This window comes from Anoplophora glabripennis, unplaced genomic scaffold, assembly GCF_000390285.2.
Source record: "Anoplophora glabripennis isolate ALB-LARVAE unplaced genomic scaffold, Agla_2.0 scaffold229, whole genome shotgun sequence".
In the NCBI taxonomy this organism is placed as follows: domain Eukaryota; kingdom Metazoa; phylum Arthropoda; class Insecta; order Coleoptera; family Cerambycidae; genus Anoplophora; species Anoplophora glabripennis.
In genome coordinates, this window is record NW_019417127.1 from 344418 (window position 1) to 372293 (window position 27876).

The 27876-nt window shown below is 32.2% G+C and overlaps 1 protein-coding gene across 3 annotated transcripts in view; it reads right to left on the reverse strand.

The window, feature by feature from the left end:
- Window positions 1-6572: 6572 nt before the first annotated feature.
- LOC108908086 (cerebellar degeneration-related protein 2-like) overlaps window positions 6573-27876 on the reverse strand; it is a 352146-nt gene continuing 330842 nt past the window's right edge. For all 3 annotated transcript variants that reach the window (XM_018712003.1, XM_018712002.1, XM_018712001.2), the window contains exons 2-6: window positions 22454-22566; window positions 20780-21157; window positions 18390-18721; window positions 16004-16142; window positions 6573-8228 (exon numbers count right to left, since the gene is read on the reverse strand). In XM_018712003.1, the coding sequence (XP_018567519.1) occupies window positions 7026-8228; window positions 16004-16142; window positions 18390-18721; window positions 20780-21157; window positions 22454-22566 (2165 nt within the window). In that variant the 3' untranslated portion in view covers window positions 6573-7025. The remainder of the gene's footprint in view (window positions 8229-16003; window positions 16143-18389; window positions 18722-20779; window positions 21158-22453; window positions 22567-27876) is intronic.

A 27876-nucleotide genomic window follows, 5' to 3' on the forward strand; every position in this document is an offset into this window, starting at 1 on the left:
CCTTTTATGCTAAAATATGTATTTTTTAAATTAAAAATCGACCTGTTCGAGGATTTTTCCCAAAAAAAATTGTTTCGTTTTTACTGAATTTATTCCATACTTTAGGTGCGTATTGTACATATACTACTTTTGCATTCTGTTCTAGTCTTTTTTCCTTTTATAATAATTTTTTTATTGCGTAATTGGTCAAGTGGTGCTGCTGAGTGTAGCGCAGTATCTTTTTCTATAAGTTGTCTATGTATTTCTGAAGAAATAAAAATTATTATTAAATTTGTAATTATTTCTATTTTATCATTGCGCTTCGCCTACGTTTTATGAGCTTTATGAAAAACTCTTGGAATTTTTCCACAATCGAAAACTAAATTTATTACACGCTCCAGCGGCTCCAAAACAAATTACTCCGCGTTTCAAGACCGCCTGTATTATTTATTGTTTCCTTCCCATTGAAAAATTGACGTTTCGTAACGCAGCCTTTTACCAGCGTCACCGGTCCCCTTCAGGTCCCAGAATTAAGCTCATGCCGCTGCTGGCAACCCTCCGCGGCCCCCTCTGTTTTTTCCGTGCGGAAACGAGCGCGAAACGATAAAACCTGCCCCTGCGGGCAAAAAAATCGGCTCACGGCCAACTAGAAGCTAGCCTCGCGTTTTCCATCGGATGTGAATTAATTAAACATGAGCCTACCCTTGTTTAGCGGTTCGAGTCGCTCATAATAAATCAGCGTATGGAATAACGTATTCATCAAAGTTGCCCCGGAGATGTTTTTTGTTTGCGTTAGTTCGGGACGTGGAAGAAGGGGCGTCGAGGGTCCTGAAAAGCTTTTTCAGCGCCGGACAATATCATGATAATTTTTGCAAGGTTCGACATAATTTAAAGACAACAATGGCGTGCCTCCCTTTTTTAGATTTATTGTGTTTTATAAAGTATACCCTGTATTCATTTTGCTGACGCACGAAGAACAAAAATATATTGATAATATATACAGGGTGGAACTATAAGTGGGGGTCACTTTTTTAGGGGTAAGGGTACGTTTTCTCCTAAATACGAATCTGAAATTCTTTTTTTTTTTAATCAAATAAATAGTCGTTATTTAAAATGCACTTTTATAATTGTGTACGCCGCCACTGTAATGTTCATGTATTACAAATTCATGAATTATATGCAACCCACAGTCCATGTGATGGGAGATAGTGCGACTCAATGGTGATGAAGCGAAGGGTGTCCTTTGTTGTTCCGCATTTGGAGACAGTACATATAACTGAATTTGAATGTTTTTCATTGCTGGAAACCATCAACAGACCATTTATTTTTGTGTATTTCATTTATCATTGTTGATTACTGCTCGAGCTTTTTGCTAAGTTACTTGTTAAGTGCTGTTTGTGTGGCCAATACCCATTCAACAACAGTAACTCGTGGCAACTGGCGAATAGTGAGGAATTGTACATGTGCTGCGACTAAAGCGTGCTGTTATTTGAGGTTACACTAGCTTGTCCAGTGGCAGGGTAAGAAAATTATTAGAAAATGGTTAAAAAAAAAATAAAAATTTTACAATGGAATTTGAAAAAGTAAACTGTTGATACGTGTTTCTAAAGGTAAAAGGAAACCGCTGTATAACCTCAAAGTTACACCCTGTATATAATCAATGTTGAATTTCATCCGCAATATCTAGAAGACAGTTTAAAATTTGTAGAGTTCTCTTGTCTATAGAAAACACCCTAGAAATTTGATCAGTTTTCTACAAAATTAAAGGAATTATCAGAATCAAATTCAAAACTAATTATATCACAGGTAGAACTTTATTTTAAGTTTTATGCAATCTGTCAAAATAAATTTAAACCTCAAAATCAATAAGCTAGATAAAATCCTATTGATTTTCACGAGAATTGCTGATATAATGTTGATTATCTTTTTTTTTTAGTTACAGGTTTATTCTTCAGTAACAATACTACAATATTAAGGTAGAAATTTTGATTGAAATTCAGTTTTGCAGCAAGTGGTCGGAGGAAACATTTTTATTCTCCCAAAATTTGAGACAGTAGAATACCGTTGCTACAATAGTGATTGTCCATTTGAATTAAACTGTAATCCCAACCTTTTTGAACAATTTACTCTTTGATTTGTGTCAATATCACTGTTATAAATTGATATAGCAATTTAAACAAAATGGTAAAATCAGATTAGTCGTTTACAAGAAAATCGGGAGCTCATTTTTAGTGGTAAATTACTTTTGATGTGAACTGTATATTGATGTAAACCCGAGGGAGGCAGATCATAAAATAAAATAATATTTCCGAAATTTTCATTTAAGTAACAGAACACATGTTTATACTCACCAAATTCTGTGAGCTCATTGGCCAGGGGTGAGATGACGCTCACCCTCATTCGTCCAAAGTCATGTTTGTTGACTAACCCCTAGAAAATTGTTTATTTGCGATGCAATTCTTTTTTTTACATAGGCCCTTATGGCACAAATTAGTATAAATACATGCAAAATCTAATATTTGCCAGTTCAGTTTCTCAATTCCTCGAATTCAATTCCTGAATTCAGTCAGTTTAGTTTGAGTTTAGTATTTTTGAATCCATCACTCGCAGTGCGCTTTTTCACAAGCTCCTGGATGATTTACCACAGTATCAATTTTCAAAACTTTCAGCACTATTTTATTTTTTTATCAACCCTTTCAGATATACAATGCTATTTTTTTAAAACCTAACATAGGCCAACTTTTTTATTTGAAGTTATAGACTAGTACTTCCAAATGCAGAGTTGTAGGAAATAACTTGATTAGAGAAATTTACTAATAATTCTTTCCGGTGTTGCCAGATTTCTGCAGTAGCTACTAAAACAATATTTTTTTAAATGGCAACACCATATTTTTTTTAACATAATTTGACAAACCTTGAAATTCTAAATAAAAAATGTTATGTCACATTTCTTTATTGCAGTAGCCATTTTAGAATGATCAACAAAAACAACGAAATCTGCAGTTGCCAGGAACTAAAAGAAACTAACATAGCAATAGTAGGCCCTGGATATTAAACAAAAATTGTGTTGTTTGAAAGGAGCCATCATTATTGTGCTGTCATTGTGGTATTTGACAGCTGTTGTATTTGAATTTGTATAAAAATAACGGTTTAATTAAGTTGTTAAGATGATTTTCAGCCTTTTGCAGATCCTTGAGCACATACTATCAGTTGTTTTTAGTTTTACTAAGTTATTTTTTAAAAACTCAGGATTTAGAAGAGGCTTAAAAATTAATTCAACTTTCTCTTGTGGATTGATTGTGGAACTAATTCATCTTAGCAACTGAATTAAAACATTATTTTTTTATACACATTCAAATGCAACAGCTGTCAAATAACACAATGACAGTACAATAATGATGACTTCTTAAAGAAGTCATCAAATTAAACAATTTCCAAGACCTACTATAGCCATGTTAAGTTTTTTTAGTTCCTGCCGACTACAGATTATTTTCGTTGTTTTTGCTGATTGTTCTAAAATGGCTACTCCAATAAAGAAATGTGACATAATATTTTCTTTTTACAATTTGAAGGTTTGCCAAATTATGTTAAAGAAATACGGTGCCATTTAAAAAAATATCGTTTTAGTAGCTAATGCAGAAATCTGGCAACACCAGAAAGAATTATTTGTAAATTTTTTTTAATCAAGTTATTTCCTACAACTTTGCATTTGGAAGTACTAGTCTATCATTTAATTAAAAAAGTTGGCCTATGCCAGGTTTAAAAAAAATAGCACTGTATTTTACACAGATCACACATATTTTTGCAAAATATTTTTCGTGTATCGTTTTTTAAATTGTTCACTTATAGCCTAGTTCACTTTAGCATAGTTGTATATACATGGTGAATAATTAATAATTGTACATATGCTAACTGGATAATCCTGGGCTGAAAATATGAAATGACAACATAACGTTTAGATAAAATATGGCTCCTTACGGAGTTACAGTGTTTTATTTAAAAAATTTTAATGATTTTTGCTAGTGATGTAAAATAGCATGCTATTTAGTTTTGGGTGATGTATATCAAAATATATATAATTATATATATCAGATGAATTTTGTTAAAAAAAAACTATACTCAAATTAGTTTTTTTATATTGCTAATGCCTTGCTGATTAATTTGACACCAAATACATGTCATATATATGAACTTTAAGAAAAGTTATCAAGTGATCTTTTTTTTTTTTCATATTTAGATTGGAATTTTATATTTTTTTTATCATACTGACTTCTAATTTTTGTTGCGTGCTACTGACTGTTTATAAGCAAGTACGCTGTTTATTAGCAATTTAGTTTTATCAACCCAGAAATAAAAAATGGGAAATTTCTAGAACAAGAAAATTTAGTCTTTGTATATCACAATACGTACTTAAAAAAAATTAAAGATAAAAATTGAAATAAAAATTATCAAAAACTTATGATAATAAAGAAACTGCTTTAAAGTAGTACTTAAAAATCTGAAAATTTAGGGGTGTACTATAAATGGGGAGACCTAAGAGCGCACGTAATTTCAACTCACCCCTTCCACCCTAGGGGGTGGGGTGAAGGTTTTTTTTAGACGTACCCTATTTATTTTGCGATTTTCGGATTGTACGCGTAAAACTACCCCCAGAAACGCGTTCTTGGGGGTACGTCTAAAAGACCACCCCTCACCCCCTCTGCACCTACTAAGGTGGAAAGGGCCAGTTGAAATCAGGTTCGCTCTTAGGTCTCCCCACTTATAGTACACCCCTAAAATTTCAGATTTCTATATTTATTTTTGAAGGAGAAAAATGCTCATCGAAAAAACGACAAAATCCATACGAGGGTGGTGGTTTGGTTTTTGTGCGAATTCGGCAAGAACGCGCTTTCGGGGGTAGTTTTACGCATAGAATCCGAAACTCGCAAAATGAGTAGGGTACATCTAAAAAAACCACCCGTCACCCCCTAGGGTGGAAGGGGTGACTTGAAATTACGTGCGCTCTTAGTTCTTCCCATCTATAGTACACCCCTAAAATTTCAGATTTTTATATTCATTTTTGACGGAGATATTCCAGGTACCCAAGAGCTACTACAGTCCAACTCAAGCCTACCACACCACAAGTTTTTAGTTTTAAAATGTAAGGTTATGTTTGAAATTTGGCTTTATTCATGAAATGGCGGGAAAATTGATATATATCAGCTATTAACATAAATATAATAGCTGATATGTATCAAAAATTGATATATATCAATTTGTTATATATTTTCACTCACATCACTAATTTTTGCCCATTACTTTAACCCTGTTTGATATTTCCCTACCATAAAGTTTAGAGACTTTAGAACATAGTAAAAAATGCAACAAAATTGTTCAAGGCTACTACCGGAGGCGTACGACAGGGGTAGAGGGGCAGTTTCCCATACCTAACTTCTATGCCACTGGCGGAATTTTTATTTTGATACAATTTTCCAATTCTTCAATACTTTCTATGCAATTATCATACTATTCCTTCATAGCGGTAAAGTCATTATTTCTCGAGATTTTTAAAGGTAAACATAGGGCTGCACAATAATTTCTATTTTATTATGTAACTTATTTGTCATATTATTATTCAAGTCGGTGTCTTCTGCCATGGGATTGCATTGCATTAGTTGAATTATCAAACAGGGTTAAAGAGCTATATTTTATCTAAGCGTTATGTGTCAATCTTCATATTTTCATCCCAGTAATATCCAGTTAGCTTATGTACAATTATTAATGAATCACCCTGTATATTTATATTATACTCTATTGTCATTATTATTTATATTATGTATATTATTTATTATCTGTATTATTTATTCCTATTTACTCACTTATATTAAAATAGTATTTTTAGTCTTACCATGTAGTAATAATTTCCACCAGATTAGTAAGTTAGACGACCTAATTATCTAAAATAAAGTTCTTTTCAAAGCATATTTTTGATCAAAATTTTATAAGTATGCAAAAAGAAAAAAGTTGAAGACCTGAGAAACCAATCAAAAAATGAAAAAGTAAAATAAGCAATACAGTTTTCTTTTACACATTTTGATTTTCTTGTAGTTACTTTTCAACCAACATTGCACGGCTGGTACTGTCAACTAAAAAGCCCTAAATCTTAGCGCCACCAATATTAATGATTCCTTTAAATGAATCATTACGTTTACACTCGAAATGCGATCTTTGATTGGTTGAATAAAATCTCATGAAAAATTACACCGATCACCAGCCGGTGAAACACAATGTTGTGTTTTAATGTAATCTTCATCTTATTGTTTTAGTTTTACAAAAATTGAATTGCCATCGTGAAGGAAATAAAATTATTATTCCAAACAAAATTACCGGTCACATGGCTTGTAATCATTTATAAAGACTGTATATTTTTTTATTCCCGTAAACTTTAAACTTTTTTTATCTCTAATAATAGCGGGGCTGTTGTACATTATTCAACCGTTTTGTAAAAACATTTAATGTAAAAATCTACTGAATGAATAATATAAATTGGTTGGTGAAAATTATTTTTTTTTTTCAAGAAAAAGTTTTGCTTTAATGGGAAATAAAAGACAGTATCACATTCACATTTTATTTTCAAATCGTAGAATATAATCACAAATGTATAGTCCTATTCATTCTTTATTAGTAAAAATGCTACTTTCTATTTCCGAAACCTATGAATAAATAGATGGAATGTGCTATGATCTATCATATAAGGATCATAAATACTGCTCTTTATTTTTACCCTTTTGGTTATGTGGGAACTAATGATTACTTATTGTGATTACAGTTTTTCTTATTGGCACAACACGTTCGAAAATCGAACAATTTTAATGTTAAATTGTTATTATGTAATACATACTGTTCTTAAAATAAGTAATAGTGTATTTAGAAGTTATAAAATAAACTGGTGAAATAAAAACTATGTACATACTTTCCTGATATTTAAATGAACATTATAAAACACATGACATATACAAATGAATATTTAAAAACATGACTTAAAATAGAGATAGAAATAAAACATCTTACTTTCGTCTTTGCTTTAACAGCTCCCGTTTTTTTGTGTCGGCATTCCTTAACACCTCGGCATAAGAAAGGTCAAGCTTCTTAAGTTTATGTAAATCTTGTGAAGCAGAACTTGGCTTGAATTCATACTTTGTGCTGCCCTGACTCGGTGTAGGAGAAGCTACATTTCGATTTGACGACCAAAACTGCAAAGTATTACCATTCCATTGCGAATTATTCTCAACATCCGTTGATGTATTCTTTTGTTCGCGTCGTCTGCGGCCAGAATTGGGCCTACTGGAGTAGTTGATTTTAGGACTGCCGATAATATGAGTAATAGGGGAATCAGATCTGTCTACGTACTTATTTTTGCGTCTTGAGGAAGAACGCTTACGAACTTCCACAGATAAGTATTCTAGAGGTTGACGTACCAGTGGTTTAAGTACCCGTTCTTGCTTATTAACAGTCTCATTTTCCGGCTCAGGTTCTGGTTCAGGTATTGGTTGGTTTTGCGCTTGAATGATATTCTCTATAACGGTAGTCGGTTCATTTTGTGAAGTGGATAGTTCAGACATAGTAGACGATAACACGCTTTGAGTGTCATCATCAGGAAACTCAGGTGAGTGGTCGTTAGAGGGTGTTACTGGTGGAACCTTAGGAACCACTTTAACAGGAGTGAAATCATCTAATAGAGGCAATTCATCCCCTTCTTCCTTATTTTCGGCAGCTTTTTTAAGTACCTTGAAGATTTCTTTGAATACTACTCGATATTCGGGTCTGTCCCGGAATCGTGAATCTATGGGACTAGCATCATCGTAAATACTGAACTTGCAATCTTCTCCATCAGCAATTGTACAAAGGAAGGAGCCGATACGGCCTTCGGTTTGAGTAGACTTGTTGCTAGTTTCATCGGCAAATCCAGAAGAACTTGTTTCGGCTTCGGAGAAGTCTGTGGGTGTTGAAAATGTTTTCCGAGTTTTCTTGTGTTTCTCGGTTCTCAAACTGTCTCCGTGTCCACTTTCCTCATCCGTGTCTTTGGTGCTTAGGGTGTTGAAATCTCCAGACATTTGCATTTCCTCTTGTAGCGACAGACTGTTATCTTGCTTGTTGGAACGTATTGGCTTGCGATGGACTTCTACCAAGGCTTCATATTTTTCTACAAGCTCTTTGTAAGGATTTGCAGGCTGCTTATTTATAGGAGAGGATTGATTTTCAGAATGAGCCTAGGAAAAAGAAATATATGTCACTTTTTTAATTAATGGCAATGTAAAGTTGGATTAGTAGCTACATTTTGTTGAAAACCCCAATACTGTTATAATATACATATCAAAGATATAACGAAAATCATTTGAAAAAATATGTACAGGAGTGTGATGTCTTTTGTTTTGTGTAATTATTTATTTGTGGCACTTTTCTGATTATTTTTTTATTCAATTAGTTTGGCAAATTTATAAATCAATTCCTGGACTGATCCTTTTGGCACAAAGATTCATTTATTTAATATTCCTTTTTTTCAATGTGTCAGAAATACCCAATTAAATAATTTTTGTACTTAATTGCTATTAAAAGTGAAGTAAAAGTATATCAAAATTTAATGTAGTTATTATCAATTTTCTAAAATTGGTTATTTGTAACCCAATAAGTAAAAAATAAGTGAAATTAAAATATTTTTTATTAAATAGATGCTAAGGCACGTTTTTGGATCAATTGTTGAAAAATTTAATTATCATTTTTTTATATGTTAACTTCAAATACTGCAACATTAAATCAGAAAAAATTAAATGCATAGAAAATGAAAAAAAATAATTGAAATGGATTAAAATATAGCATGAAAATATTGTTTTATATTTATATATTAAATTTTAAAATGATCTTTATGGAAATTGATAATGGGACTTATTATTAAGATATATAGAACAACGACATGTTTCAGATAAAAAATATTATTAACAGTTATTTAAAAATTGAGACATAAAACATCATAGCAAGCCCCAGATTTTCAATATTGAGGAAGTTACAGTTTATAAATATGTACATTCTTAGTGTCTGTTTTTTAATATATACGAGAATATATGATTTATATTTATTTTGTTAATATACATGGATATACACTAAAAAATAATTTTTATTACAGTTAAAGTTTTGGTGAAAAAGTAAACATTGAGCAAAGAAGAAAATAAATATATTTTGCAATTAGGTCTATGGCAAACAATTATTATACCATTTTGGAGTTATTAAACAGTTCTAAAAAAAAAAGATATTTTGTTCTACCTAAAATCTACAGAACTACTTGTATAGTGCAGTGCAAAACTTACCTTTTAAGTTTACAAGATTGAAACATATTTTATTATACAGGGCTGGAAAATCCACATGGTCCATCTGCCTTTACATGAGAGCGACAAAGTAAAGTAAAGAAATCCGTGCGATAGACAAGGATGGCTACAATCAAGACATTTCATAATCTGAATAGTCACCGACCGTTTCGGGTTAGAAGTGGGAGTGACTATTCAGATTATGAAACGTCTTCAATGTAACCATCCTTGTCTATCGCACGGATTTCTATGACTTACTTTATCGCTCTCACATAACGACCGATTTACCATGGGGACTTTCCGAACCTGTATATAACAAAATGTATCCCACATACTGTAAAACATATAATTCTGAATACAAACTTCGGGAAGTAATATTACACTAGGTTTTCAACAAAATGTTTAATTGGAAATTTTAAATTGTTAATCTGCACAAGCAAAGATATCAAAAATGCAAGCAGAAATAAAAACAATGTGTAAACAAAAAATATAAATTTATTTAACAACAAATACAATAAGCAGTTTTACTTTAAGCTATCGTAGTTACATGCTAAAAGCACACCAAAAACTTATTTACTACAGTCTATGGGATTTATGAATGGCACTATTTACAACATTAATTTGAACTTTCCTCATAAAAAATCAAAAGATTTCACACCTAACGTTAGATAATAGTTTACGTAGGACCAAAAAAACAAGAATGGTTTTTGGTGGAAATTAAACATAGACCATAATAAATTGACAAAAAATATATATGTACCAATATTATAATTAAAAACTTTAATTCCCTCTTATAATTATGTATATTATAATTTTATATACACAATGTTTCTCGTTTATAACAGATGTATTCAATATTTACATAGTGCATTGTAAAACCAAATTTTTTTATTCACATAATATTAGTTTCTAGACATTAGTTTAAGTGTGAGTATCGATTTTATATCATATATACTTTGTATAGTAAAGTAATACAATCATTACTATTTACATTTTTTTAAGGTAGGTAAATAGTTTAAAATTAAATTGGATGCCTATTAAAATAATATGTGACATGTTACTTCATTAAACATTCTTATTTGTTGTTTTATTAATATTTCAGGGAAAAAATTTTTGTATATAGCATAACAAGAATTATTTAATAAAAAAAATAATTTGCCTCAGATATCCAGATAAAATAAATTTAATATTTTGTTGAACATTTTAACAATTTTTTTTGTGTAATAATTATAAATAAATATATTAAAATGTTTTTTTCTGAGTTTACAACTCACTTCAGTAAAACAATTTTTTGGCACTTAAACCTTGTGTGATACCATTAAATCTCACTATAATGTTGAAAAAATTTATTAGGGTGTAACTAATATACTTCACCAAACTTTAGTGGTGCATTCGACAAAAATTAATAAAAAAAAAATATGTTGGAAATGTTTTGTTTTCGAGATACAACATTGAAAATTAATATAACAGTTGAGGTAAATCATATAAATATTTTATTTCATTTGCGGATAACGATTACTTGAATTATTGTCATTAGGTACTTCCATAATAACTTATTGTTATATACATTTTGTAATTTTTATTTTGCCATTTATCTCGAAAACGGTGCATCATAGAGATGCAGCAAAAATATGTTTTTGTAAAACTTTTAATGTTTTATGATAGCAGTGAATTTGAAATATTTTTAAAGAAAAAAATTCCACAACTGTGGCATTTACATACTTTTATAGACAATCAGAAACTAAGGTTGCCTACCAAGTTTATATATAATTACTTGATCCAAAAATGTGATCCTTTTTATATCTAACACCTTGTATTTAAAAACCTGTTTCCAGGCACATGTTTATAGGAATTTAATTTGTGATGTAGAATTTATTATTAAAATTTAATCGAGTACTTTAGTTACACCCCGTGTAGATTTAGAATATTAAGTCAACTTTATACTCACACTTAAACTTGGTAATAAAAATGTAGTAAAAAATCAGAAAAATTAGAAAAATATTCCATTACATACCTTAGCAAATTAGTGTAACTTATGTCTGAGGCAGTAGTGGAGGAGGATTAAGGGGATCTTGAAGGGTTTAGAGAGTAACGGAATTAAATATACGTCTTTAACATACAGGCATAAGTCAACTAATACTGATACAATGTTTGCTGCAGGCGAGATCCATACAACGGACATCTCCCTTCGGAGAATATCCTCCAGGTGATTGTCCTGAGAAACAAACACAGCAGCTAAAACGTGCTTTGCACAATTTCCTGCTGACCGTGTTAGACTTATGAGTGTTTGTAGATTTGCAAGTAAAAATTCGATTATAACTCAAAAAATTTGAAATTATTGACAATATTTTAAATCATTTGAAACCAATTAAATGAGCAGCGGTTGTTTAGAAGTTAACTAAAAACATATAAAGCAGAGCACCCCTCACTACTACTATTTTTCTTACAAATAAAAGTGATGGTGAAAGAGTAGTATAATGAATATGAACTAAAAACTGAAAGAAAAGAGCCAGTGATATACCAAAAACTCATATTTACATGAATAGCACAAATATTAAACTTATCAGTAATTACATGTCAAGAGAGACTATTCTTTATTCATTTCTTAGTAACCTTTTAAACAAACCCTAATGTAGGAATTTTATACGAGAACTATTTTTTTATTCAAGGTCCGATCGATCTCGAAATTAAAACCACAGTGAAAATCTGATGAAGCTTTGCTATCGCGTCACATCGTACTTGTCTGTTCTAAGTGCACAGTAAGCACGTAAACATGCCTACAACAATAGAGTCTCCCACCAAGTGTGTATGTTGTAAGTTGATTTCTTCATGCTGAGGTCCAATGCAACCGAAATTCACAGATGAATGAGTAATGTGTACAGTGAAGCTTCCATGAATGACAACAATGTGCAGCAATAGTGCAGGAACTTTGAAGCAGGACATACATATGTTCATGATGCAAGTGGTCAGGGAAGGAAACTAATGGAAACCGACGATCTTGTTCAGCGAGTAGATCAGGAAATTCGAGAAAATCATTGTTTACAATTTCTGTGTTGATCGATTTGTTTCCCGAAATTTCAAAGTCAGCTCTCTATCATCATGAGTGAGAGACTTCAGTACCGCAAACTGTGTGCAAGATGGGTTCCCAAGATGCTGTCCGACCATCACAAAATGGGCGCCTCTTTAACATTTCATGGATCCATGATGATCAAAAATGAAGAAACAAAAGAACCATGGATGCATTCTCATTCCCCAAGTAAATCAAAGATGTGCAAGCGAACCTTCTCCATTAGAAAGTGAATGGGAATTTTGGGACCGAAAAAAAGTTCTCTCAGTGGAATTCACGGAACGTGGCACAACCATTACTGCAGTGCGACTCTTCAACATCTACGAAGGGCAATACAGAACAAGTGAAGAAGAATGTTGTCATCAGGCATTGTTTTTCATCAAGACAATGCTCAGCTGCACACTGCAGCTGCAACAAAGATGCTCTTGCAGCGTTTTCGATGGAAAGTGTTTGATTATCCACCATATAGCCTGGACTTACAAGGAGAAGGTAAGGTAGTCGGATTTTTGTAATTTTTTATATTTATGGTAAGTGTAGTTTGGACCTTGAATAAGAATTTTTCGAAGTAGTTCAACGCAACTTTCATAAATTACCGAGATAATCGATTTTGAAGTTTTACCTGACAGCTAAATCCACTAGATGTGACACATTCTTCAACTAGGAGCGTGGCCTAATTGGTAGCGTTCGGGACTGACAGTCACGAGATCGCTGGTTCAAGTTCGTCGTGTGACATTTTTTTTTTCAAAACGCACCATATGGTTTTTTATTATTTTTTTCATCTCAAAAATTATGAACAAACGAAATATTATAATAAATACTTATGTATATGTAGGAATATTCTTCAAATATTTCATTAAAATGCACAATTGGTTGATAAACAATATTTTGAATTAACAATAAGATTTCATTAAAAAAAAAACAAACGAGGTCAGGTAGGTTTTTTATTTTATTTTTAGTATTTGACATTTTACGCAGTGTGGCATAAGCCAGAATCATAGAAATATGAGAAGCGGAAAGTTTTTAAGCATCTAGAATGTCGTGTAAATGTTATGTTTTTACAGGCGCATTTTGTTTTCAAAATATCGACGTCTAAGCAAATTTTGTTAACATTTTGAAAGATTGTTCTTTCTCACACAGTTTCGATGCTTCTCTACCCTTTGTGGAATTTACCGAAACTTTTTATACCCCAGCAGGTGTGTTCTGTAAGCGGTTTTTTTAAACACCCACACAACCTAGCTCAAAATGTTAATTAAACACTTAAAGAATATTCCTACATACAGTTCTCATAATATTTCGTTTGTTCATAATTTTCGAGATCAGAAAAAGAAAAAGAAAAGAAGCTAGATGCTTAAAAAATTTCTGCTTCCCATTTTTTATGATAACTACTATTCTGGCTCGTGCCACACTGCGTAAAATGTCAAATACTAACATAAATATAAAATAAAAGAACAAACATCCTACCTGACCTCGTTTATTTTTTTTTTTTTGAAATCTTATTGTTAATTCATAATATTGTTTATCAACCAATTGTGCATTTTAATGAAATATTTGAAGAATATTCCTACATATACATAGTAGTAGTAGTAAAGGGGTGGCCTCAGCCTGGCAATTAGGTCACAAGTGGGCCCTTTTTGCCTACCCCGCCGTCCCATCACCTAACCATTCTCTGCCTCTGACCCTCCTCGAACCTACCCGACGCCCTAATGAACGCCAGGATTTTGGTCCATGGAAGGTCTCTCACCTCAACCCCTTGCAGCTCTTCAGCACCAAAGACTTTATGTCTTATTCTCCCAAAGGCTGCACACTGTCCCAGAAGGTGGACAGGGGTGTCCTCCCCTTCGCCACATTTCGGGCATAGAGGGTCCTCCTCAATTCCTATTAAGCTTAAATGCCTCCTAAGTCTGCAGTGGCCTGTCAGAACCCCCACCATTTGGCTTAGGGCTCTTCGACTGAGGCTCAGCAGCCATCTTGTCTTGGATTTGCTAGGTCCATGTATAAAACTATGGGCCTGCCTGCATCCTCTATTTCTCCTCCAATCCAGTCCTAAAGTCTGATAGGCCCACTTATTGAGGGCCCCAACATATACATAAGCATTTATTATATTTCGTTTGTTCATAATTTTCGAGATGAAAAAAATAATAAAAAACCATATGGTGTTTTGAAAAAAAAAAATTTCAGTCCCGAACGCTATCAATTAGGCCACGCTCCCAGTTGAAGAACGTGTCACATCTAATGGATTTAGCTGTCAGGTAAAACTTCAAAATCGATTATCTCGGTAATTTATGAACGTTGCGTAGAACTACTTCGAAAAATTCTTATTCAAGGTCCAAACTACACGTACCATAAATATCAAAAATTACAAAAATCTGACTACCTTACCTTCTCCTTATTAGTTCCCTCTGATTTTCATCTCTTTGACAGATTTTGGCATATACGAGCTGCTGAGCAGTGTAGAGAATTGGCTGAAAGCACAGGCAGCTGCCTTTTATGGCGAGGGTATTGGAAAGCTGGTACCACACTACGACAAATGTCTAAATCGGAGCGGCGACTATGTAGAGAAGTAGCTGGAAGGTGTAGCTAAATGTTGCAAATAAAATAGTTTTGATTTTCACTATGATTTTAATTTTGCAACCGATCCGACCTTGAAAAAAATAGTTTTTGTATTATTTTTAAGATATTCATATTTGAATATAAATATATCCTAACAATGACTAGTAAACTCCTAAACAAATCAAGAATATCCTAATCCATAGAGTAGGCCTTTGAAAATGGCAGGGAGCAATTTTAGTTGGAGGTGGTTCGTAATAAAACAAGGAATTAGTCAGTCTAAGCAAAAACATTTAATAGTTTTACTTGAATGTCATTTCACAGCCATTTTTAAGACTCGTTTAGATGATATAATTTTTTTTATATAGTATTACATTCGACAACCTGTATTGCAATTCCAATTAAATTTTTCTAATGAGCTTATTTCAATTCTACTTATAGTTAATAGAGACATGATATTTGATTTTAGTTGTTGCCTATATAGAAATACAATTTTCAGGTTTTATTTTTGTTGGAAATGAATTCTGTTATAACCAGTTTTAATAAAATATAATCATTTAAATGAGCCTTTACAAGAGCAGCAATTTTAATAAAAATTATATATAAAAAAATAATATAAAATTCTCATCGAAAAATAAAAAATGTATCGGGTGTTTTAACAAAACAAAAAAGAAATGTAATGGTTTGGAATTTACAAGAAATTCTATTAGAGAATTCCAATTTTTTTCTTTTAAAATGAATTTAACCATAATTCAATTACTTTAATTCATAACCTGATTATGAAAAACGACCTGATTATTTTATGTATCAAAATATACTGTAAACACTCAAAAGTCCAACAGTTTTCCCAAACCACAAACACCGTTGTTAAACAGATACATGCAGAGTTTACAAGCACCAAGCCCAAATCACAGAGGAGGCAAATTAAACGATCTTTGGAATAATTCAGAAGGACAGTGAAGAAACTCAAGCACTAATCCGGTAGTTTCGTTGCACGGGAATGTCAAAAATAGCACTGTGCAAAACTGAGAAAGCCCAGGTGCCTTACTAGCATATTTCTCCTATTGCTCACCTGAACGTCCATAGAGAACGATGAGCGATGTTCTGATGACGACATCAGTTCCTCAAGCATACTGGAATCGTCATCATCTGGAACTTCGCTACTGTTATTGTCTAAGCTGCGCAGGCATCGGCTGCACATTTGACCTTGCCTGAAAGAAAAAGAGAAATTTTATGAACAATGTGTACATATTTTTTCATTATCAGATGATATATAGAGCCTTTATAAATAATTGCAAGCCAGGTGACCACCGAGCTTAGACTACCTAGATTGCTCAGTTGATACTTTCAAATAAAAATCCCTAAATCTTAGCGTCACTAATAATAGTGATTCGTTTACAGTGAACAGTGAACAATGACAAACCATTACGTCTGTGCTCGAGATAATGCAATCACTGATTGGTTGAATAAAATCTGCTGAAAAATTACACCAATTGTCAGCCGGTAAAATAGAATGTTGTGTTTTAGTGTAATCTTGATCGTATCTGGTCACGTGGCTTGTAATAATTTATGAAGGCTCTGTATAAATAGGTGTTCTCTTCTTTTCACAAAATTTTAATGTTTCTTGAAGTTACAGAATTAAAATTTCAATAGATATCATTATGAAGAAAAATGTATTTTATAAAAAACACCTGATTGTATCTAACAGTTGAAAAACAAAATATTTAGCAAATATATGTGGTGCAACCCTTTTCATTTGAATGTCCATTTTGGAAGTTGTTATATTATTTGAAATATTCATTTGCGGTATTTTTTAATAAGATTTCCTTTTTTTGAGTATTTTTCCATACCGTGAAGTACGAATATTTATTTACCTAATTTTTATTGTGAAGTTTCAAAGATGGTAAAAATAATTTTGTTAAACAGTCTCTGAGCGATCCTTGTGTTATGTGGGTTTATTTACTATCTTTTTTTTAAATTGCGTGATTTATTTTGATCATTAGGACGCAACGACTTGAATGTAAAAAATATAAATGAGGTATTTAGGTATAATTTAATTAAAAACAAATAATTTTATTGTATAAAATATGATTTTGTTAAATGTCACTATTTAAATTACGAGCTAGGTTATTTTGCAAATTTTTAGCACCAAACCACTTATTTCTTATGGATTTTTCTGATTTGAAGCAACTTTCTGTGAATCACACAAATCTAAGATGGAAAAGTAAACGTGGTTTTATTTTAAAACCAGCACGGTAAATCTCAGGGTAATTTTTGAAAATTTTCCATATTCTATATTCAGACGCCATTATCTCAAAAACGGTTAAAGATAGGTATAGGTTATGTTACATAAAAAATGATCAGAATTCCATGGAGAATTAAATAAAAATACAGAAAAGTGGGGTTCCATTTAAAAAAGTTGGCCTTGATTTCATAACTTACATAAACATAAATGAAAATTGCTTCAGAAAATGCGCAACTAAAAATATAATTCGACGGGTCCGATCGATTTTTCAAATAACGAACATCAGATTTTTAAATAAATATATTCCATACTTTTGCCGCTCATGTATATTTCATTGCATTTAAATAAATTCTCTGTTGTTTTGTGAAGAAAGATACATTTAATAATTTGACAATATGTCGGCCTGTATCTTTTTTTCTACAATATACTAAGTGTCACAACATAAAGTTAACATTATTCACTCAACCTTTTAAATACATATACTTCAGTCCATAAATAAATGTTTAAAAATTACTGAATTTTGCTTTTTGGTAAATACCTACATTATTTTTAATAAGTATGATTATTTAGACGACGTGAATCTTTAGATACTTTAATTACATATTTTTCAAATTCATAATTTGATTAACAGTTAAGTTCCTGTTTTAAGAGAATCATAATTACTAAAATTCAAGCTAAAATTTAAGGACAACACTATCTTCCTACTACAAAATGGATACATTTTATTTTATTTATTTAAAAACTGGAAAACACAATTGTCTTAAAATTTACTAAATGTTTCACAAATACCTAGTTGTTTACATTTTTGTTATTCCAGGACAAGTCTGCCGCGTGCACGTATGGTCTGCATCAGCAGTGTAGCGTTAAGTGAAGCACTGTTGTCATATTGTGATGAAAATCCCCAGTATTAATACTCGCTGTATTTTGAAAACTGTTAATCTTGCGCCCCTGTAATATACAACTTTTTTTGTTCATTTATGATTACTCTATCTCATGCTGAAGTAATGGCAGTCAAACTTCTTACACCCTGTATATTTACGATTTATTTCTAGAAAATTGTTGTTTATTAAGTAATGCAACTTTGTCCCAATTTAATTATATTTCTAGCTCTCACAGTTTTTGAGATAACAATGTTACCGCATCCATTTTGAAACATACTTTACAAACTGGTTTCAACATATCTCCGATTTATTAAACTAAACATTCAACTTACTTGACTTCTTCCAAGGTGGTGAGCTCTTCATGCATGCTCTTCATATTCAGATCCTCTTCCTTATGAGACAAGTGCACCACCTGGTTCTCCAATGCTTGGTTCTGTTGTACCATGGTGGACAATTGTTCTTCTAGTTCTGCTATCCTTCTTTCATCGCGATTGCATTGCGCCCTGGTCTTGCTGAGTTGTGCAAGAAGTTGAGACATTTGTTCCATTCCGCTGTCGAGTTCCATCTCTTCCCCATTTTGGTTGTTTGGTTTCTGGGAGCCCGTCACATTATTTACCTGAGTGGGTGAGTCAGTCTTTTTAGGAAGTGCACTGTCGCATTTTTCCTGAAAAAATTTACGGTACACATGAGATGCGGTAAAAAACAAATTTTATGTAAAATATGAATGTGAAATTTTATAATCATGTGAACAAATAAAATTAATATAAAAGAGTTGGTCATCTGTAAATGTTATTTTTAAAAGAAAATAAAACAAAATTATGTCTGAGATATATGCGTTTTCTTTGTTGAAATGATGAATATTATTTTCTGGTTTCACTGCTACCTTAATAATACAAATACATAGTATAGCCAAGGATAATATAATGTCAGTGTGAGCACATAATCAGCAATGTAGGTATTATTAGCATAACAAGAAATATTAAACATCAATTAACTTAAAACAAGGTAGTTGTATACAGGGTGTCCGCAAATTTCACCGACAACGTTTGACTGCATATTCATGACAATAAATAAATACGATCTACGAAAAAAAAGTTAAATAAAAACCTTTTAGTTTTTGAGTTATAGGCCTTCAAAGAGAGGTAACCAGAGAAAACTATCACCCAGTATATCGATTTGACTAAAGCTTTATGAAATAATATGCAAATAAATGTACCAAATTTTAAAGCGATCGGCAAAAGGGTTATGAAGTTATTAATTAAATTAGTTTTATTTTTGACAACTTTGAAGGCTTGTAACTCAAAAACCAAAATTTTTTATTTAACTTTGTTTTCGTAGATCGTCTTTATTTATCGTCGTGAATGTGTAGTCAAATGTTGTCGGTGAAATTTGCGGACACCCTGTATATGTCCGTTAGCCCGTTAGTTAGTGCAAACATGGGGTATTAAGGTAATAAACCTATGTCAGTTAAAGTGAACCAACTTATAGCCCTGAACTTTTTTAGACCTGTTGTATTTTAACAAAATAACAAGACCAGTAAAGCGATGTATATTGAATTACACGAATCGATAGTAGATGTCCGTAGCAATCTGTCCGGTTATCAACACTTTTTGAATACAAACGTTTTTTAAATTTACTGCTAAATAGGAAGTCTGAACCAGAGTTATGTGCTGTGCCTAAAAGTCACATATGGTAATACGGCAGATTTTGCTTGCCAAAACTGGTTTTAGGTAAGAAATAATACTTCTTTATATTGCAGTTAAATCAACTAGTTAAGCTGTGTGTTGTAATCACTGTCGATAGTTTGTTTTTTCATTGTGTGATTGTAGATTTTAATTGATTAATGTTCTTAAATTATTATATTATTATTGTTATTTATGCCTCACTATGATCGAAAAAATTTTAGGTGTGGTACTTCTAAAACTAATAAAAACCATTTTTCACTACTGAAGATTTCCATAAACCCTTACAGTAGAATTGTGGAGTGATAAAAAAGCATTGTATTTGCAGCTTTAGTTTGTCGTTAAGTCATTAAGTCGTGCTTATCAAATGAGGAGTAATTTAATTGAATCAAAAAAAAGTTACGTAATCATATTTTGTATGCTACGGTGTAAAAATATTTCAAATATTTTAAATACGCTACCGTTACCTCTAGATTAAATGTTTAATGACGGAAAATTATACTCCCGAACTCTATTTCATTTTCATTAATTCTATCAATAATAATAAGTAAACACTAGGCAGTGATGCCCTTGATGAAGTGTAAAACATCTTCACAAGAATTTATAATTTGTATTATTAATATTATTTTTTTGAACTTTACCATAAAATAAAACAAAAATGATAGGCTGGACCTAGCACTTATTACACTCCAAACATTAAGTAAACACTTAAATGTGCCATTTTCACTTTTGATTTAACATAACATATTTTGTACGATTCTACATTCGAAAAAGGGTTTAAAACATACAATCAGGAATTACACCGACAATATCTGTGGAAAGACGTGACAGTGTATCTTTTACCACTGGATGATGTAATAATGGCATACATAAGTAATGATTTTAATCCCGAATAAATCGTTAAATTGTTTAACTTTTAAAGACTTTTAGGTTCAATGATTTTTACACATATGACTATGGGTCATGGAGTAAATATTAACTACTTTAAGAGCTACTTCAGTGTAAAATTAAAGTAGAGAGTTTATTACGCATAGACTCACCTCATCTGTATGCGTAGCTGAAGAATCAGGACTGGCAAGTCTTCTTTCCTCATCATACTGACGGTCAATAGATCTTAATGCAACGGCCCCCCTCGACGAAACGGTTGATACGTGGACATCGTTTCTCTGGGAACGTCTCCTAAGGACGTCTACTTGTAACCTAAGGTCGTCAATTGTACTTTGAAATTCCTCGCATTTTGTTTCCAAGGATTCGATGGTGGTGTTCAAACTCTTGACATGTTTCTTTTCCGCAGAGTTTTCAAGGACTAGTCTGTGGTTTGCGCGTTCCAAGTCTTGGATACTGACTTCTAGCTGTTCGTAGATCCTCAGTCGGGAGTCGTTTACTTCTCGAAGGGCGACTGTTTGTTTTGTGAGATACTGAAAAAATATAGAATTTTTCTTTCTAAATATGAAAAGCTCTATTTTCATAAGCACTATACTGCAAATCTACTCTCAAATTCGACGTTATATCTAACTCAACCAGTATATTCTGTAGTATTTATAATACCAAAAAAAAACAAGAAAAACAAAAATTTATGGTTTTTCTGAAAGTGATATTCATAATTTTCGACTTCGAAAGAGAGTATTTTGCGTAAGAGAGTATTTTTACTTATTATGTAAGACGTTCCATATAATTTTAGGAGCATAAAGTATACTTCATTCCAATGATAGATCGATCTTTTTTGTTCCGAAGTTACACATGAAATGTTGAAGAATAAATAAACATATTTAAATTTGTAAAATGTAAAATAAAAACTTCCTGCCTTGTTTCCTCTTAATTGCTGAGCGATTTGCTGAATACGCTCCAATAATTTCTCTTCTACTACTATTAAATCTCTTATGTATCCCCAAAAATAAAAATTTAGAGGATTACGTTCGGGTGATTTAGATGGTCATACAACAGGATCACCATTCTTGAATAATTTTTTTGACTAAGAAGTTTTTATTTGAGGGTGAGATACAATTCATATAGTTTGTTATGTTTTAATTGTTACTGCTTCTCAACGTATACTGGCACAAAGCATTGCTTGTATGTACGGGCAAAGAGCAGCCTACTAATCTGTAGATACTATGAAGGCATGAATAGTGTCGCACTAGGTGAAATAAAGTTTTTAACCAATGATATCGAAACAATCACCCTTTTCATTTAATTACATTGCTGGATGGGACTTTAGTCCGCAGAGTAGTTGTTTGCCACAATATGTCATTAGTTAAAAAAAATTTATTTGGTATACAAACTTAAATCTGTTTATTTTGTAAGTGAAGAAATAAAAATCGACTTACTCTTTTGTGTTTTTTAGCCTCAGAATTAAGCTCTTAAAGTTTCTACAAAACAATACAATATTTTGTTGGATATTCAGTAGCATTTACATATTTTCTTTTCTAGTTTGCTCTTGCTTACCGAAACTAAATACTTTACAACCGAAGTTGGCATTGACTAACAGTTAATTAACTTCAATTTAATTAAAACAAAATGTATTCTTCAGTATTGACTACAGATCGCTGTCAATACCTAGTTACTTTATGAACAGGAAATGTATGTAAACGAGTTACGCGTGAGAGTTTAAATATGACCTTATTACGTCATAATTATATGCAAATAATTACAAATGACACTGAAAATTACATAAAGATGGTTAATTTTTAAATAAAGCAATGATAATAAATTCTTACCTCGATTTCTTGTGCTTGATCCTCAATAATGTTTTGATGTTGCTTTAATGCAGTTTCTAATTCCTTATTCCGCTCCAGAAGAGTTTTTCCCAATTCGGCAGCAAGCTGGAGGTCTGAAAAACAAATATTACAATGAAATTCGGATAGAATATCCATTGAACTAGATATAAATGTCAATTAACAGTAGTACGTCTAATAAAATTATTTATATTTAAAAACAGGCACTATTCAATAAATTTAACAATACATCAGACAAACATATATAGGAGTTATAAAATTATAAATTATTGTATAATAGTATGAAAGAAGTGCCTACACGTCTAAGCAATCTTTTAAATGAAACTAAAGAAGTTGAAAATAAATCCAAAATGTTAGAAATTTACTTGTAAGTGTAAGAAGGCACCATTCTGCACAAAGGACAGTTTACGGTGTGCTTAAATGGTATAAAGAATAAGTCGTAGGAACTAAATGGCCTGTAAGGTATATTAAAAAATATTTTACTAATTGATAATCCATTATACAATTATGAATAATTGTGTATAAATTAATAACATCCACCAATACCCTCCTGTTAGTTAAAGTTAATATTTTATTCAGCACATAATCTACGGAAATTGTCATCATTCAATGTTTGCTTATACTTATAAGAAAAATATTTAAAAGATTCAAGTTGAACAATTTCAATGCGATTAATGTAAGTATTGTATTGAGTGTAATATAAAAAAAAATAGCTTTAGACAATCAGTAAAATCACGAATTGGTAAAAATAGTTAAAATCATCTTCATATCCTAAGAGACTGCAGTAGGTATATAAGGATAAGGCACTCTTATTTTATTAACATAAATTATAAACATTAGAAGTCCTAGATAAGATCTATGAGGTACTCCTGAGGCTATCATGGTGAAGTTTGACAGAAAATCCATTAACTTCAACACACTGTGATTTGACTTTATCCAGTTCAACCGAATGAACAAGCCTATTCAACAAAATTCCATGATCGATTTTCTCAATTAGAAAACATATTAACGTCTTAGCAATTCAATAAGGCAAAATGAATTGTTCGCGTATACGTGCAAAAGTGGTTGCACTGAAATCAAGAAGAAAGTTAATATATTCATAGAAGAAATTTAACGCCGATTTGAAAATTACTACACCGCCGTAGCAATGTCGAAAAAAACATCAGTATACGGTAATTGTTAATAGACCATAAGAAGGAAATGAATGGATATGTGAGAAGGTAACAAGAAACTTAATAATTCCTAACAACTCCATTGTAAAATTGCAAAAGCGGAAACACGGTTTGCGTTTATTTGTAGATATGGTTAAATTCAGTGCATTAAAAGAATTTTTTAATTCTGTTCGTCGGCGATGTTACATAAAACGATGTGATGTAAGAGTTTTATATGGTGAGGATATTTTCTTACCTATGCAAAAACTTGTTTCTAAATAACTTAGCTGCATTTGCTTTTTTTATTTAGATGTAGTACTATACACTTAATTTGTATGGCGTGCTAGCAAAACCAGAGTTAAATACTTGCAGTAGTGTACTATAATTAACGATTTAATTTTTAATTATTGTAAAATATAGAACAGACACGATTTTCATACATAAACAATCTAAAGTTCAATGTCACGGTAGCCAGCAAACCCACCACTTTCAAATTTTAATTGATCATTTCAGTAGCAATTCCCGCTCTATGAAAGTAATCAATTTAAATAATACCTACTGTTTCTTTCATATCCTTCCGCATGCATACACACCGTTCACTGAGTCAAATTTGCAAAATATTTGATTAGTTGTATTTATATATTTTTGATATGAGAAGATATGCTCTGTGCATATAAAAAACATCCCTACGTCTTTTTTATGCTATTATGTTGTTTTTATACGTAGTATTCACATTACATTATTTTATATCGTTTTTTTTTAACTTTAGCATTTAGATCCATCAGCGAGGCGGCATTTGCAAATAAAGTTTCCTATGTGTCGCATTTCGTCGCTGGGAATTGGCGCTAACTTCACACGGACATATAAATATGAGGCTTACACTGTACAGGGTGTTCAAGGTTGGACTCTGAAGATGATTTTCTATTAATATTTTCGAAACATATTCCCAACGTGTCATTCCCGATCCGCGAACGTTTACAAATTCGAAAATATTGTTGATGATGCGGTAAGGGGATTAGATCATCGGAGAACATCATAAAGAAGCTCTTGTAATAGGAATTGCAGAACATCCTAAAGCAATAGCGAAAAAATTTCCTGAAAGTTAAATGTTTCTTAACAAACCGTTTGGAGAAGTAATATAGCAAACTTTTTTACAAATCAATCCAGTTTCTACATCATTGATACCATTACTGAAACATTTTCAAAACCAGTTTTCAGTAAATACGGTTGGGAATCATAGGACCATTCTTTCTTCTCGGTAGACTAGCTGGCTGTTCCTGCCATATTTTTTAGAAATTCAGCTGCTTATTTTGCTCGAGGAAGTTCCTTTGTTATTAAGAAATCATATGTTGCTGATGCACCATTGTAGGTAGGTAGCCCAGTGTATTTCAGTATTTTAGCCTAGATATACAGGGTGATTAATTAACAATGGGAAAATCGAAAGCTGAAGATACTACACGTGAAATGGTGACCATTGGCGTAAGCATGCCTTATCCGAAAGTTGATAGTTTTGGAACTACAGGGTATTGAAAGTTAAAATTTTAAATCGTTTTTTTGAGATTATTCTGAAAATATGTAGGTTAGAAACTTGAAAATTTGTGAAACTGTATTTTTTTAAGCGACGAATAAGAGGCGTGTTGTAATTTCAGCGTTGCTCATAGAGGGCGCCACTTACGACCAATTTTACCGAAAATTTAGTTAATAACTTTTTACCCTGTATGTTGATTCAAAACCTGAAAGAGCAATCATTTTTCCATTAATTATGTATTCTTGTTTTTTTCGGTTTCTCGATTCGTTTTCGAGAAAAATCGATATAACGAACACTATGTTTTGATAATACGAGAAATTAAAAACGAAATTAACCAAGTGTTTCTTCGTGTTATTACAACAATTAACAATAAAACAAATAAAATACGTAGTTATGATTTAAAGTAATTGTTCGAAGAATCCACCGTTGACACTGATACACTTTACACGTTTTCCGAGAGATCTTCGAGTTTGAAACAACATATTGAGATTGCGTCTGACTTCGTTGGCAGCGATTTGTATTATTTGCCACAACTCTTCACGTGAGCCAATAGATTCTTTGAAAACTATATCTTTCATTCGAGACTAAAAAGAAAAATCAAGAGGATTGAAGTATGGACTTCTGGGTGGCCAAGCAAAAATGCTTACATGGCCAATCCAGCGATTTGGAAAAACTGCATCTAAATATGCACACACTGACCGAGAAAAATGCGGTGGAGCTCCGTCGTGCGTGAACCACATGTCTCTTCTTACATAAAGTGGAACTTCTTCAAGCTGTGGAAGCATTTTTACTTGGCCACCCAGAAGTCCGGACTTCGATCTTCTTAATTTTTCTATTTGGTCTCGAATGAAAGATATAGTTTACAAAGAATCTATTGGTTCGCGTGAAGAGTTGTGGCAAATAATATAAATCGCTGCCAACGAAGTCAGACGCAATCCCAATATGTTGTTTCAAACTCGAAGATCTCTCAGAAAACGTTGTGTAAACTGTCAGCGGTGGATTCTTCGAAGAATTACTTTAAATCATTATTACAAAGTTCATTTTTTTTATTGTTAATTGTTGTAATAACACGAAGAAACACTTGGTTTGTTTCGCTTTTAATTTCTCGTATTATCAAAACATAGTGTTCGTTAAATCGATTTTTCTCGAAAACGAATCGAGAAAGCGAAATGAAACAAGAATACATAATTAATGGAAAAATGATTGCTCTTTCATGTTTTGAATCAAGTTTCATGTTAGACATACAGGGTAAAAAGTTATTAACTAAATTTTCGGTAAAATTGGTCGTAAGTGGCGCCCTCTATGAGCAACGCTGAAATTACAACACGCATCTTATTCGTCGCTTAAAAAAATATAGTTTCACAAATTTTCAAGTTCCTAACCTACATATTTTCAGAATAATAGCAAAAAAACGATTTAAAATTTTAACTTTCAACACCCTGTAGTTCCGAAACTATCAACTTTCGGATAAGGCATGTTTGCGCCAATGGTCACCATTTCACGTGTAGTATCTTCAGCTTTCGATTTTCCCATTATTAATTAATCACCCTGTATTTAAATTAGGTTTATCCTAATAAATTATTTGGTAAATGAGAATCTCAATTACGGCCTCCTAAATCTCCCGATTTAAATAGTTTAGATTATTTCTTGTGGAGGCACATCAAATCATTGGTGTACACAACATCGACTGAAAGTGAGAAAGATTCCACTTGTAGATGGTTCGCAATACAGCTGTTATTTTTTAAAGAGGCATAATGACCGGTGGAGGTTATTTCCAATAATTTTTTATAATTTTGTGTTAATGCTTTTTTGATTGTTAAAAATAAAAAATAAAATTTTGCTACGAAATTTTGGAAAAAACAGCCACGCAAAAAAATATGACAGTATTTATCCCTTGGCCTCAGGGACATAGCCTTTCTTCCACCGTAATTAGATGAATAGAGATGGTTAGGATGGATGTGGGTCGAGGATGTAGTACTTTCACTACTACTGTGGTGCCTTATGATGACCTTGTCATACCTTCTCATTTCAAGTAAATGATCAAACATTATTATTGAGTTCTCAGAGGGCTCTGAACATAACAGAGAACTAGTGTGTGGGACAGGTGAATCTATCCAAAGTCGACCTAGTTCCCTTCACCAGAAACTGGAAAATAGTTGCCCTTAAGAAACCTACTATCTTCAATAAAACTATTTAGAAATTACGAACGATGTGGGGACTCAATCCTAAAGCCATGCAATCACTTATAGTTCACTTATGACCTATAGTCCGACGGGCTACCATTAGCCCGCGGTACAACAGCAAGATTGGAACAGATCTCTCGCGGAAGACTTAGAAGCTCTTTGGTCACTTTCGAAACTACATCTTGCTGTTGAAGGAGAGGCAAGAGGGGCTTCATATAGGTTTAAATAGTATAGGCTGTGGCAAGGCAAAGATTAAGATGGAGAGTACACGGTTGTCCTCAAGCAGTCGGAGATTTCTTGGAGCCGTTAGTGGAAAGATATCCTCTACATACATTTTTAACACATGTTTCAGTGTAGAGATACCGGATACCCTGAAGTTCAAGTCCCGAATGTATGAGGGGCTCAAGGATCTATCTTTGGCATGTAACCAGATGTGAACTTGCTTTATCCTCTGGAGAAGTCGGCCACGGTATTCAAGGCCGAGGTATTTGCTGTCTCTGCTTGCGCACAAGAACATTTTAAGAGAAAATACACGAATAAACA